Here is a 13,762-nt window from a genome sequence, read left to right as displayed (position 1 = left end):
TTTGTTCTTAACTGACTTGCCTGGTTAAATAAAGGTAAAATAAAAAAAAAATAAAAAAATAAAACAGGGAGATGTAGCCTACACACAACAGCAATTTTTCACTAGTGGATTTTTATTTATTCAATACTACTGATATATGATTGAGGTATAAATGTTACATGTATGATTTGCAGTTAGAAATGTTACATGTATAAACTTCAAATGCCTGCAGTGCCTCAGTCTTTTAACCGCTGACTAAATTCACACATGGCTTTGTTTGGCAGCAACTTTACATGTCTTTTAAAGGCAGTAAGGTTTTAAACGTAATGGGATAGTTCAGCGGAATAATGTATTCAGATATGTGCTTCCTTACCTCGTAAGCAGTATATGGACTGTTCTGGGCAGTAGATAGCCTGGCGGGTTGGAGCATTCGGCCAGTTACCGAAGGTTGCTGGATCGAATCCCCGAGCTGACAAGGTAAAAATCTGTCATTCTGCCCCTGAGCAACACCGTTAACCCATTGTTCCCTGGGCGCCGAGGATGTTGATTCATTAATGCAACCCTCCCCATCTCTCTGATTCAGAGGGGTTTGATTAAATGCGGCAGAGACATTTCACTAAGTAGACCTTTTCATGAGGATAAATTCTGTGCGTAAACCAAATAATCTGTTCGCAGGAGTAGTTTCAGTGTTTGGGTTTTCGTCACTGATTATTTGGATGTACCAGGAATGGGTGAATGTAGTGCTTAAACGTTGACCGCTTCGTGCGTGTGGCGAAATTACCGGAAGGAGGCCAGGGGCTTTGGCGGAGAGTTTCCTTTGGCGGAGAGTTTCCTTTTGCTTTGGCGGAGAGTTTCCTTTTGCTTTGGTGGAGAGTTTCCTTTTGCTTTGGTGGATAGTTTCCTTTTGCTTTGGTGGATAGTTTCCTTTTGCTTTGGCGGAGTTTCCTTTTGCTTTGGCGGAGAGTTTCCTTTTGCTTTGGCGGAGAGTTTCCTTTTGCTTTGGCGGAGAGTTTCCTTTTGCTTTGGCGGAGAGTTTCCTTTTGCGAGGATAGACTTCGCAAACACAAACACGCAAGGTTTTAGTTCTGGGTTAACTGAGATTCGACTGTCTAAAGGAGTGACTGCAATCCACACTTTGGTTTGGTAGAAAAGTCACTGCCAAAAAAAACACGGACAGTGCCTTCGGGAAGTATTCAGACCTCTTGACTTTTTTCACATTTTCTTACGTTACAGCTTTATTCTAAAATGTATTAAATTGTTTTGTTCTTATCATCAATTTACACACAATACCGCATAATGACAAAGCAAAAACAGGTTTTTAGACATTTTTGCTAATTTCATAAAAAGTAAAAACAGAAATATTACATTTACATAAGTATTCAGACCCCTTTACTCAGTACTTTGTTTAAGCACCTTTGGCACCGACTACAGCATCAAGTCTTCTTGGGTATGACATTACAAACTTGGCACACCTGTATTTGGGGAGTTTCTCCCATTCTTCTCTGCAGATCAGATGTTGCTGCACAGCTATTTTCAAGGTCTCTCCAGAGAAGTTCAATCGGGTTCAAGCCGGGCTCTGGCTGGGCCACTCAAGGACATTCAGAGACTTGTCTCGAGGCCACTCCTGCATGGTCTTGGCTGTGTGCTTAGGGTTGTTGTCCTGTTGGAAGGTGAACCTTCGCCCCAGTCTGAATTCCTGAGCCATCTGGAGCAGGTTTTCATCAAGGATCTCTCTGTACTTTGCCCCCAGTCCCTGCCGCTGAAAAACAGCCCCACAGCATGATGCTGCCACCACAATGCTTCACTGTAGGGATGGTGCCAGGTTTCCTCCAGATATGACACTTGGCATTCAGCCTAAAGAGTTCAGTCTTGGTTTCATCAGACCAGAGAATTTTGTTTCCCATGGTCTGAGAGTCATTTAGGTGCCTTTTGGCAAACTCCAAGTGGGCTGTCATGTGCCTTTTACTGAGTAGGTGTTTTCATCTGCCCAGTCTACCATAAAGGACTGATTGGTGGAGTGCTGCAGAGATGGTTGTCCTTCTGGAAGGTTCTTCAATCTCCACAGAGGAACTCTAGAGTTTTGTCAGAGTGACAATTGGGTTCTTCGTCACCTCCCTGACCAAGGCCCTTCTCCCCAGATTGCTCAGTTTGGCCTGGAAGAGGAAGAGCCTAGGTGGTTCCAAACTTATTCCATTGAAGAATGATGGATGCCACAGTGTTCTTGGGGACCTTCAATCCTGCATACATTTTTTGGTACCCTTCCCCAGACCTATGAATTGACACAATCCTGTCTCAGATCTTTCCTTCAACTTCATGGCTTGGTTTTCGCTCAGACATGCACTGTCAACTGTTGGACCTTATATAGACAGGTGTGTGCCTTTAAAAATTATTTCCAATCAATTGAATTTACCACAGGTGGACAATTAAGTTGTGGAATCATCTCAAGGATGATCAATGGAAACAGGATGCACCTGAGCTCAATTTCGAATCTCATTAATATATGCTTGTGTAAATAAGGTATATACGTTTTTTTTAAATACATTTGCAAACATTACTAAGAAACTGTTTTTGCTTTATCATTGTGAGGTATTGTGTATAGATTGCTGAGGATTTTTTTGTTATTTAATCCATTTTAGAGTAAGGCTGTAACGTAACAAAATGTGGAAAAAGTCAAGGGGTATGAATACTTTCCGAAAACACTGTGTGTGCATATATTAGCATTTTCGTTATTTTCCTCAGCATTTGTATAAAGGTACACATCACACTATTACAGCAGTGTGACTGTTTTGGAATATCATTTTCAATATATTTTCTTAAAGATCCTCTGTGTTGTGTGCTTATTGTTTAACCATTGATAAATTCTAGGGGCCATTTTGAGACTGCTGGAATATCTACCAATAGCATATCTTGTGACACTGGTCGCTCAAAGCATTTATAAAGTATATATAGCCCACACTTTAGATGAGGCCACACAAAAAGACTTAACTAACGATTAGGAAATGGTTTATTAAACATCTCATACATCATTATTAAATCATTTAGAAGTTGTTTATAAATGGTTACTAGGTTACTAACATTTACAAATGTGGGAGTTGTGAATAATAAATTATGAAACGTATTTACTAATCCCTTATGAATGCTTTATTTACGTGGAGTTATTATAAAGTGCTACCATAGTTCTGTATATATTATAGTTTATGATTCCAATATGATGCAACATGTTTCATGGCAAAGTTGACAAGGTTTCTGGAATAAAATACATAGATTTATAAATAGATTTCTGCTTTTAATTACCTCTCATGGATCATAGTTTCTCATCTTCTTTGCAGAGCAACTGTGGCCAGAGCATCAAGATCCGTCGGGTTCTCCTGAACTGCCCAGAGATCGTCACCATTGGCTTTGTGTGGGACGCAGAGCAGTCTGACCTTACAGAGGATGTGATTAGGTCACTGGGTCCACATCTCAACCTCTCGGGGGTAAGAGTTAAAAATACACAATGGAAGTTTAGTCGCTACTTGTTTACATCAAATTTGGCTTGACGGTTGACTGAATGGTTCATATACAAGATTATTGAATATTAATAAATTAATTTTAATAATAGCAATGATAATAATACAGAATAAGATGACAATAATAATTCATAAAACAATATACACGACCGTTCAAAAGTTTGGGGTCACTTAGAAATGTCAGAAAAGCATATTGTTAGGCGTCTGTTTCTCAAACTAGACACTCTAATGTACTTGTCCTCTTGCTCAGTTGTGCACCGGGGCCTCCCACTCCTCTTTATATTCTGGTTAGTGCCAGTTTGCGCTGTTCTGTGAAGGGAGAACTACACAGCGTTGTACGAAATCTTCAGTTTCTTGGCAATTTCACGCATGGAATAGCCTTCATTTCTCAGAACAAGAATAGACGGATGAGTTTCAGAAGAAAGGTCTTTGTTTCTGGCCGTTTTGAGCCTGTAATCGAACCCACAAATACTCAGCTAGTCTAAAGAAGGCCAGTTTCATTGCTTCTTTAATCAGGACAACAGTTTTCATCTGTGCTAACATAATTGCAAAAAGATTTTCAAATGATAAACTTGGATTAGCTAACACAACGTGCCATTGGAACACAGGAGTGATGGTTGCAGGTAATGGGCCTCTGTACTCCTATGTAGATATTCCATAAAAAACCTGCCCTTTCCAGCTACAATAGTCATTTACAACATTAACAATGTCTACACTGTATTTCTGATCAATTTGATGTTATTTTAGTGGACAAAAAAAATGACTTTCTTTCAAAAACAAGGAAATTTCTAAGTATTTGGTGTTTTGATATGTTATTAGGATCCAAGGAAATTTCTAAATGTGACCCCGCACTTTTGAACGTTAGTGTATACATTTAGCAGACTTTTATCCAAAGCAACTTAGTAATTTTTGTTTGGGTGGCCCCAGTGCCATTCGAACCCACAATCCTGGGCATTGCAAGCACCATGATCTACCAACTGACCCACACTGCACCCCAATCCCATTCAACAACATAGTCCTTAATTTTTGAATATTTTTAACTCCTACATGGGTGTCTAATTATGTAATTTCTGCACAATATTTTATTCCATTTCGTGGGCCCTTTTGGTTTCAAAAGCACCCCCAGAGGAAAATCTTCAGCATACAGTATTATCCTTAAAAGTTCAATCTGTACAATTTCCAGTGGTCTCATTGTATCTGCTAAAATAAAGTAACTACGCCTCCATTTTTAAGAATACAACTTAAAAATGAAGATCTTTTCATGAAAGAAAACAAGAAACACTAAATCAAATATTTGCAAATATGTGAGATATTACTCAATTGCTTGTTTTCAAAATATAATAACAACAGATAAACAAATCAGGAAAAGCTGACATCATTACAATGGTGTTACTACAGTTATTACTGTGTAACTACATGTATAGGGGAACTTTAGATGTAGTGCTATAACAGGTATAACAGATGTAGGTTATATGTTACAATGTGTGCCTACACTATAATTACACTGACTGCACCTGCCTACAGTATGTAGGTAGAATTTATTCATGCCACAATCAGGTATAACAATTGTTAGTAGTATGTAGAAATATGTCATTGTAATTACACTGTATCTGCCTTTGTAGCCTACCATTTAAATGCAAAGTTATTAGGGGCACATATTGTGAAGTATGATCCAAGAACAAAAGTATGAACACGCTCCAAATGTGAAATAGCTCACACACAAAGAGACATGATTGTCCACTGTTTAAGTTCACATTCCAGTCTGACTAAATCCTATCCAGGTGCTGTGAGATCTGGAGGGCGTCTGTAAAGTAGCCAGAATGGATAGCTGTATTAGGGTTTGCTTGAGTGTTAACTAAGTGTCAAAGTTGGTTGAAGATTCCTATCCTAATTGATAATATGTATCCATTGTTCGTGTATGCCATCTTTCATGTATGTCTTATTTCAGCTGTTCAACCGGGTCACTGATGAGAACGCCAAAAGGAGTGAGTTACGTCTCGTGGGAATGATTTGTTTCTCCAGCAAACATTACTCTGCGTTCGCTTATCACACCAAGTCCTCAAAATGGGTCTTCTTTGATGACGCCACCGTGAAAGAGGTGAGTGTTTAAATGAATGTGTTGGGGTCTGTTTCAAATGAATTGAGAAAAATGCTTCTAATATCTCATAGATGATCTATTTGTGCAGATGTTGCAGAAGTCATGTCAAAACATTGAAAACAACCTCAAAAGTGCTCTTATGTTGAGATAAGTCCCAGGCCATCAATTCAGCCGATCCAGCTACATCAAATAAATCAGAACGTTAAGGACCAAATCATTTCCAGATCTTATTAGGTGCTTATCTTTTCCATTCATTTGGTGTTGGCATACAGTTACATTGACACAATCCAATGTGGATTCATCTTGATGTTAAGACTACATTTGAGGTCTAAAAACATCTTGCAAATGTTGATTTTGGAGTGTAATGTCACTTTAACATAGCCAACGGCAAACATCATCTGTGTTTAATGAATGAAAGAAAGTAGGTTATTGATACTAAATATATTTTTTTGACAAGAGCCATAAAAGCAATGCTTTCCTTTTAACAGCTGGGCTATCCTTTGAGGTATCCTTGTGATCCTTAGTCGCGCAGCGGCAATGCTAGAGGTGTCACTACAGACCCAGGTTCCATCCCGGGCTGTATCGCAGTCCCATAGGGTGGCGCACAATTGGCCCAGCATTGTCTGGGTTAGGGAGGGTAGGCTGTCATTGTAAATAAGAATTTGTTCTTAACTGACTTGCCTAGTTAAACATTTTTTTAATTTAAAAATTTAAAAAAGCTTAGCAATCAACTAAAGGCTCTCACAAGAGCTCTGCCAAATTGTAATGATGAAATGTGAAGGCAAAATGGACAGGTTCACAAAAGATGGAAGCCATTTTAACATCTTACTCAAACTATCCATCGTTAAGCTGATAGTTATACAAGGTCTATGACTCACCAACAAAAACACGACACTAGACCTTGTTTCATTTGGAATCACCACACACGTACAGTACCAGTCAAAAGTTTGGACACCTACTCATTCAAGGGTTTTTCTTTATTTTTACTGTTTTCTACATTGTAGAATAATAGTGAAAGACATCAAAACTATGAAATAACACACATGGAATCATGTTGTAACCAAAAAAGTGTTAAACAAATCAAAATATATTTTATATTTGAGATTCTTCAAAGTAGCCACCCTTTGCCTTGATGACAGCTTTCCACATTCTTGGCATTCTCTCAAGCAGCTTCATGAGGTAGTCACCTGGAATGCATTTCAATTAACAGGTGTTCCTTGTTAATTTGTGGAATTTCCTTCTTAATGCCTTTGAGACAATCAGTTGTGTTGTGACAAGGTAGGGGTGGCATACAGAAGATGGTCTTTTACCAAATAGGGCTAAGTCCATATTATTGCAAGAACAGCTCAAATAAGCAAAGAGAAATGACAGTCCATCATTACTTTAAGATATGAAGGTCAGTCAGCCTGGAACATTTCAAGAACTTTGAAAGTTTCTTCAAGTGCAGTCACAAAACTACCTCTCACAGGAAAGGAGGACCCTGTCACGGCTTTCTTCCTGGGAAGGAGAGGCGGACCAAAACGCAGCGTGGTTATAGTTCATGGTTCTTTAATAAGAAAACTCAAACATGAACAAACTACAAAACAATAAACATGAAAACCGTAACAGTCCTAACTGGTGCATAAAACACAAAGACAGGAAACAATCACCCACAAAATACCCCAAAAATATGGCTGCCTAAATATGGTTCCCAATCAGAGACAACAATAAACACCTGCCTCTGATTGAGAACCAATCTAGGCAACCATAGGCTTACCTAGACACCTAAACTGAACACAACCCCATAAATCTACAAAAAAAAAACCTAGACAAGACAAAACACATAAATCACCCATATCACACCCTGGCTTAACCAAAATAATAAAGAAAACAAAGGTAACTAAGGCCAGGGCGTGACAGACCCAGAGTTACCTCTGCTGCAGAGGATAAGTTCATTAGAGTTAACTGCACCTCAGATTGTGGCCCAAATAAATGCATCACAGAGTTCAGGTAACAGACACATCTCAACATCAACTGTTCAGAGGAGACTGCGTGAATCAGGCCTTCATGATCGAATTGATGCAAAGAAGCCACTACTGAAGGACACCAATAAGAAGAAGAGACTGGCTTGGGCCAAGAAACAGCAGCAATGGACATTAGACCGGTGGAAATCTGTCCTTTGGTCTGATGAGTCCAAATTTGCGATTTTTGGTTCCAACTGCCGTGTCTTTGTGAGATGCAGTGTAGGTGAACGGATGATCTCCACATGTGTGGTTACCATGGAGGAGGAGGTGTGATGGTGTGGGGGTGCTTTGCTGGTGACACTGTCAGCGATTTTTTTAGAATTCAAGGCACACTTAATCAGCATGGCTACCACAGCATTCTGCAGCGATACGCCATTCCATCTGGTTTGCGCTTAGTGGGACTATCATTTGTTTTTTAACAGGACAATGACCCAACACACCTCCAGGCTGTGTAAAAGCTATTTGACCAAGAAGGAGAGTGATGGAGTTCTGCATCAGATGACCTGGCCTCCACAATCATCTGACCACTACAAAATTCAGATGGTTTGGTATAAGTTGGACCGCAGAGTGAAGGAAAAGCAGCTAATAAGTGCTCAGCATATGTGGGAACTCCTTCAAGACTGTTGGAAAAGCATTTCTCATGAAGCTGGTTGAGAGAATGCCAAGAGGGTGCAAAGTTGTCATCAAGGCTGGGGGGGCTGCTTTGAAGAATATTAAATATCTTTTGATGTGTTTAACACTTTTTTGGTTACTACATGATCCCATATGTGTTATTTCATAGTTTTGATGTGTTCACTGTTATTCTACAATGTAGAAAATAGTAGAAATAAAGAAAAACTTTTGAATAGGTGTGTCCAAACTTTTGACTGGTTGGTACTGTAGAAATACACTGAAAATTCTCTGTACTTCACATTATATGAAGAAAATAAAAACGTCATGTATGTCAACATAGTAGTTGCTATTCTTTAGCGTTTAGTCTCAAACATGTCAGTTACACATCAAAACATAATTTTCACTTTTCCATTATTTTTATGTTCTTCTTAGATCGGATCCAAGTGGAAAGACGTGGCCTCTAAATGCATCCGGGGACATTTCCAGCCACTGCTCCTGTTCTACACTAACCTGGAGGGAACCCCAGTCTCCAGCGAGGACGCACCCAGACAAACAACCATGTGTCCCCGCTTTAAAGCCAACATCAACGGGGAAGTGCCAGGTAAGACGAAACATTAACGGTGGGTTTACATGTGTGTCACAATGAGTCGTCACAAAAACAGTTGGTTTTTACCTGCTACACTGGATTCGTTACTTTTGCCATCGTGAGCAGAGCGGGAGCCACTTTATGAAGAGTTTTTGGCCGTGTGCTACACTTCAAATTCTTGAAAATAGAACCAGAGCATAATTTTATGCAAAGTTTTGTAGGTTCTTGGTTATATTGAAATGAATGAGAGCGTCTCACGCTCAGCAAAAATTAAGTGTCCAGTGTAGCAGACCTTTAATGGGAGGTGTGGGGCAGGTTAGGTTATGCTCGTTAAACGTTTACTTAACTTTTTCGGTCACTACCACCTACCTGGTGCAAAAATGTTGGTAACACTTTACTTAAGGCATTTAAGTGGAATGCATTTTACCTAAATGCCTTAAGTAGACTTTGTTTCACAGTCGTCCTCACTGTCTTTCCACAATTTTCTTGCCCATACACAAGAAAATTAATCACATATCCACCACCCACAACCCAGCAACAATACATTTCCCCTCAAATAACGTAGCTGTGGAAAGAGAATATGTACTATCCTGCTTCCACTACATGCGTAATACAGAGTCCTACAGTACACAACTAACTCTGCCGTCGCTTTGAGAAAAAAACATCCTTTCAATGTGATGGCGCCTGGCATTGTTTTTAAAACCGCTCCCCAGTTGGGGATTGGGATTGTCCTCCCTTGTCGTGTGCAGAGTTGAACTTGATATGAGGATGTCTCTGGCGTGCAGATTACTGCCCACGCCTGCCTCCCTGCCTAATCCCTGCTTTCCCTGCAATCCCTGCTCCCCGGGTCAAGTGCGCTTGGTAGCTTTCACTCCCTCCAGTGATCTCCCATGCCGCGTTTGTTCCCATTCTAATATGCACTTGCTTTCGGAAATGGTGTCCTGCTCTTTGAAATGGACCGTTTAGCCTGGGCGTCGTATCCGGTCACCTCTTTTGGAATGGGATTTGATTTGCATTATTATGTGGATAAGAGTAAGTAATTAAAGTGTTGTGTTTCGTTATTGTTTGAGTTAGATTATTGGTTTATATAAGGACGTATATTTGTTATACTGCTTTTGGGCAGTATTGGCTGGATTATCAATGCTGTTGATAGGTTTTTTTAGGCATTGTTAACCTGCCTTAGCAGTGCTCTTGTCTGAGAATAACCTTTTCCCGAATTGGAGATTGTGTAACTCGTGGGCTCGCCACAGACTACTCAGAGCATAAATACTTATTTTATGTTGAAATCCAATCAAATATAAATACACTGTGACCATACAATATTGGGCTAATTATATAAAGTAAACAAAGAGTGCATTTTTTATTTGATATCGATACACCTGTAAAGCGAAAACAAATTCGGGGGGACAATCAAACAGTGGACTACTAATCAACGTGCCGACAGATAAAAGTACTTTATTTTGGACTTTGCATGCCTTTCCATTATCTAATTGAAGCCTGGTTAACTGGCAAATACTCCTCACTGGTTGTTCTATATACTGTATACACATGACTACTGATTTGGATGAAGAGTAGCTGGTATGCTGTAACACTAGTTAGACGTCCAAATTCTCTACCTTTCTTCCAAAGTGTGCACTGCCAAATTGGATGCTCTTCCCTAATGCATTTAAAAGCATGATCGAAAAAGTATATTAAATCATTTACCTAATTGCGCATGTGGGTTGATTCCAAAAGCAAGAAAATCCTTTGAGGGCCTAATTCCAATCGGAATCAGATATCAGTCTGGACCCCACAAGAAAGCATTTTATGGGCCTGATATAGCTCCCATGGGTTTGAGACCCCTGGGTTAAAGGGAGTTTCCACCGTATTCTTTGCCACAGTCTTTTCCTTTTAAATCCGTGAAGGCAACTGAACACAAGGCAGCAGGGTAGAGAATTGGGACGCAACATGGGCTGGCTAGATGCTACCAAAAATGGAGTGAACGAATGCCAGACTGGGCCAGTTGCTGTTTTCGTGAGGCGGAACACCTTGGCAAGGATAGACACACAGGTTTGTGACAGGCAAACTACTGGGGCTAGGTCATGTCATGTGTCGTAAAAAACACCAATGGAGCAGACATCATTTGTGGAAAATGTGCAACATTATTATAACGTTTTTTAAAATGCATTGTCCAATGTTGCATTTTAGCTTACAGCAGCGGTGGCCAACTCTCCTCCTGTGCAGTTGGCCACCACTGCAGGATGTTATTCTAGCCCTTCTTTAACAAGTTTATTCTGCTAACCGTTGGGAAACTCAATCAGCTGGGTTAGTGTCAGGCTAGAGCAAAGGCCTTCATACACATAGGTTGCTTTCCAGACCAACTGCATTGCAGATGTTGCATTGGTTGTGTGCCACGTCACTGACTGCGCAGTTAAGCATCAGATTTCTATATCATATGATGTGGATAGCTGACATGTTAAACACCCATCCAAGCGTTCTGAGATCTGGCATGCATCTGAAATGTAGTCAGCCTGGAACATGGCCAATAGCTCTCACCTCATCTCACAGAATGCTTGTCTGATGTTCTGCTTCTGCAGCAGGGATGAAGAAGCTGGATGCCGTCCGGGAGAAAGCAGGCCCACTCCGCTCCAACCAGGGGCCCTATAAGCAGATGCTACCTCCACCCTCCACCTCAGGCTACAAAAGAGGTAAGATCCGGGTCAAGGCCAGTAGGCACAGAACAGTAAAGGCTTTGAAGCGTATTGAACCTAATTTTCGATTACATTTCAAAACTTTTAAAATCGTTGTACTTCCGGGTGCCCTGAAGAACATGACCCAGGCCCCTTTGGCCTTAGATGAAATACAGTGGGGAGAACAAGTATTTGATACACTGCGAATTTTGCAGGGTTTCCTACTTACTAGCCAGTCTCCAGACCTGAACCCAATGGGAAATCTTTGGAGGGAGCTTTTCTGATGTATCAAATACTTATGTCATGCAATAAAATGCTAATTAATTACTTAAAAATCATACAATGTGATTTTCTAGATTTTTGTTTTAGATTCCGTCTCTCACAGTTGAAGTGTACCTATGATAAAAATTACAGACCTCTACATGCATTGTAAGTAGGAAAACCTGCAAAATCGGCAGTGTGTCAAATACTTGTTCTCCCCACTGTATGTCAGGGCCCCAAGGCAAATTGGCAGAGGAAGACAACTAAGATTTCAAAAAATATATAAAAAAATAAAAATAACAGCAGTGTTTTTAAACCTTTTTTGTGGTATACTTAATGATTTTAAATGTTTTGTATCCACATTGTGTGGTTGAATTGTGTTTTTAAATTGTACAATAAATCAAATCAAATCCAAAGAGCATGTGTTGTAACTCATGTGTTATCCCAATCCCAATATCCCTAGTGAAAGGCCCACCTGCTAGTCCCAACACATTCCGGGATCCTTCCAAGGAGACTTCCCAGAGGGTGGTAGAAGGGATAAAGAAAGAGGCCGAAAGAGGGCATCGAAAACTAGATCCACACAAAGGTAACATGCAGTACAGTGATTATTCTACTAACAAGGTAACGTTTTACTGTACTTTGAGGGGTACCTTGAAAAACAATGACGAGCGCTGATGACATGCATAAGAACCCGTATATTGTGTCCATAGTCTCTTTGTCGAAACAGTTTTAGCTTACAGTGGCAGTTAGAAATGACTATTCACTGAATCAGAGGCAGTTACTTGTCACTGACTACCACAAACTTAATGTTGCGTGTGATGAGTGAACTATACAACCAAACAGTGCTACAACCAAAGTCAATGTAAACTTGACTGTGTTAACCTGAATGTAGATTATTAAGATGCAACGGTTTTCTCCTCATGTGTGGTTGTATGATTTTTCACACTGTTTATAGCCACAAATTGTATTTACTATAATGTGATATGATGATGCGGTGCACCTCCAATAGATTGCCTGATGGGTCACTTGGATAATGTTTTGGTGCATTTGATTTTAGATGTGGCCCTGAAGAAAAGGGCAAACTAAGGGCAGCAATGGCCAATCTCCAAGAAAAGAGCATAACATCTGTCCTACACAGATAAAGTTGGCTCAGGGCAAACAGAACCATGCAAGATGGAAATAATTGGTTCCAGAGTGCTTCACCTCTTTCATTTTTTTTGTTTAGTTCTAATCCTAGCTTTTATTCTTACATTTTCAGTTCAGAGGTATGTTTTCTGATAAAGCTAAACAATGTGCGTTGCATTTTGCCAGTGTTTCCCAGAAGACCATGTGACATGTGTCCCAAAAGTGCAAGCTTATATGTAGATTGTTGGCCTAAATACATTTTACAATGCATTTTTACATTTTACATATGCACGCTTGACACACTAAAACAAAAATGCTGTTTCTTACATACAGTGGGGCAAAAAAGTATTTAGTCAGCCAGCACAGGAGATCTGCATGGAGGAATGGGCCAAAATACCAGCAACAGTATGTGAAAACCTTGTGAAGACTTACAGAAAATGTTTGACCTCTGTCATTGCCAACAAATGGTATATAACAAAGTATTTAGATAAACTTTTGTTATTGACCAAATACTTATTTTCCACCATAATTTGCAAATAAATTAATTAAAAATCCTACAATGTGATTTACTGGATTTTTTTTCCTCATTTTGTCTGTCATAGTTGAGGTTTACCTCAGGCCTCTCTCAGCTCTTTAAGTGGGAGAACTTGCACAATTGGTGGCTGACTAAATACTTTTTTGTCCCACTGTATGTAGGATCTTAATTTGATCACCCTGTTGCAGTAGAACTTTCCTGCAATCTGGGAAAATAAAAATGTGAAGTGTATTTGAGGTTTAGAATTTCTAAAGTTTGTAATTTCCACTTTGAAATTTCAGACTTGATCTGTCTTAATGTACCCCTACAAAAATGTCCATTAATTATAATTATTCACATTTCCTGCTGCTGCAGGATTATTGTCCTGCTGTAGCAAACTGGCACA

At 39.7% G+C, this 13,762-nt stretch overlaps 1 protein-coding gene across 2 annotated transcripts in view; it reads left to right on the top strand.

Moving 5' to 3' along the window:
* usp53b (ubiquitin specific peptidase 53b) overlaps window positions 1-13,762 on the top strand; it is a 55,813-nt gene that overhangs the window by 16,868 nt on the left and 25,183 nt on the right. For both annotated transcript variants that reach the window (XM_021619073.2, XM_021619071.2), the window contains exons 9-13: window positions 3,309-3,455; window positions 5,437-5,586; window positions 8,634-8,802; window positions 11,364-11,474; window positions 12,181-12,303. In XM_021619073.2, coding sequence (XP_021474748.2) covers window positions 3,309-3,455; window positions 5,437-5,586; window positions 8,634-8,802; window positions 11,364-11,474; window positions 12,181-12,303 — 700 coding nt within the window. The remainder of the gene's footprint in view (window positions 1-3,308; window positions 3,456-5,436; window positions 5,587-8,633; window positions 8,803-11,363; window positions 11,475-12,180; window positions 12,304-13,762) is intronic.

The sequence above is a fragment of the Oncorhynchus mykiss genome, chromosome 10 (genome assembly GCF_013265735.2).
Source record: "Oncorhynchus mykiss isolate Arlee chromosome 10, USDA_OmykA_1.1, whole genome shotgun sequence".
Lineage (NCBI taxonomy): Eukaryota > Metazoa > Chordata > Actinopteri > Salmoniformes > Salmonidae > Oncorhynchus > Oncorhynchus mykiss.
Note: the sequence above shows the minus strand (reverse complement) of the source record. Positions and strands in the feature narration are given on the sequence as shown.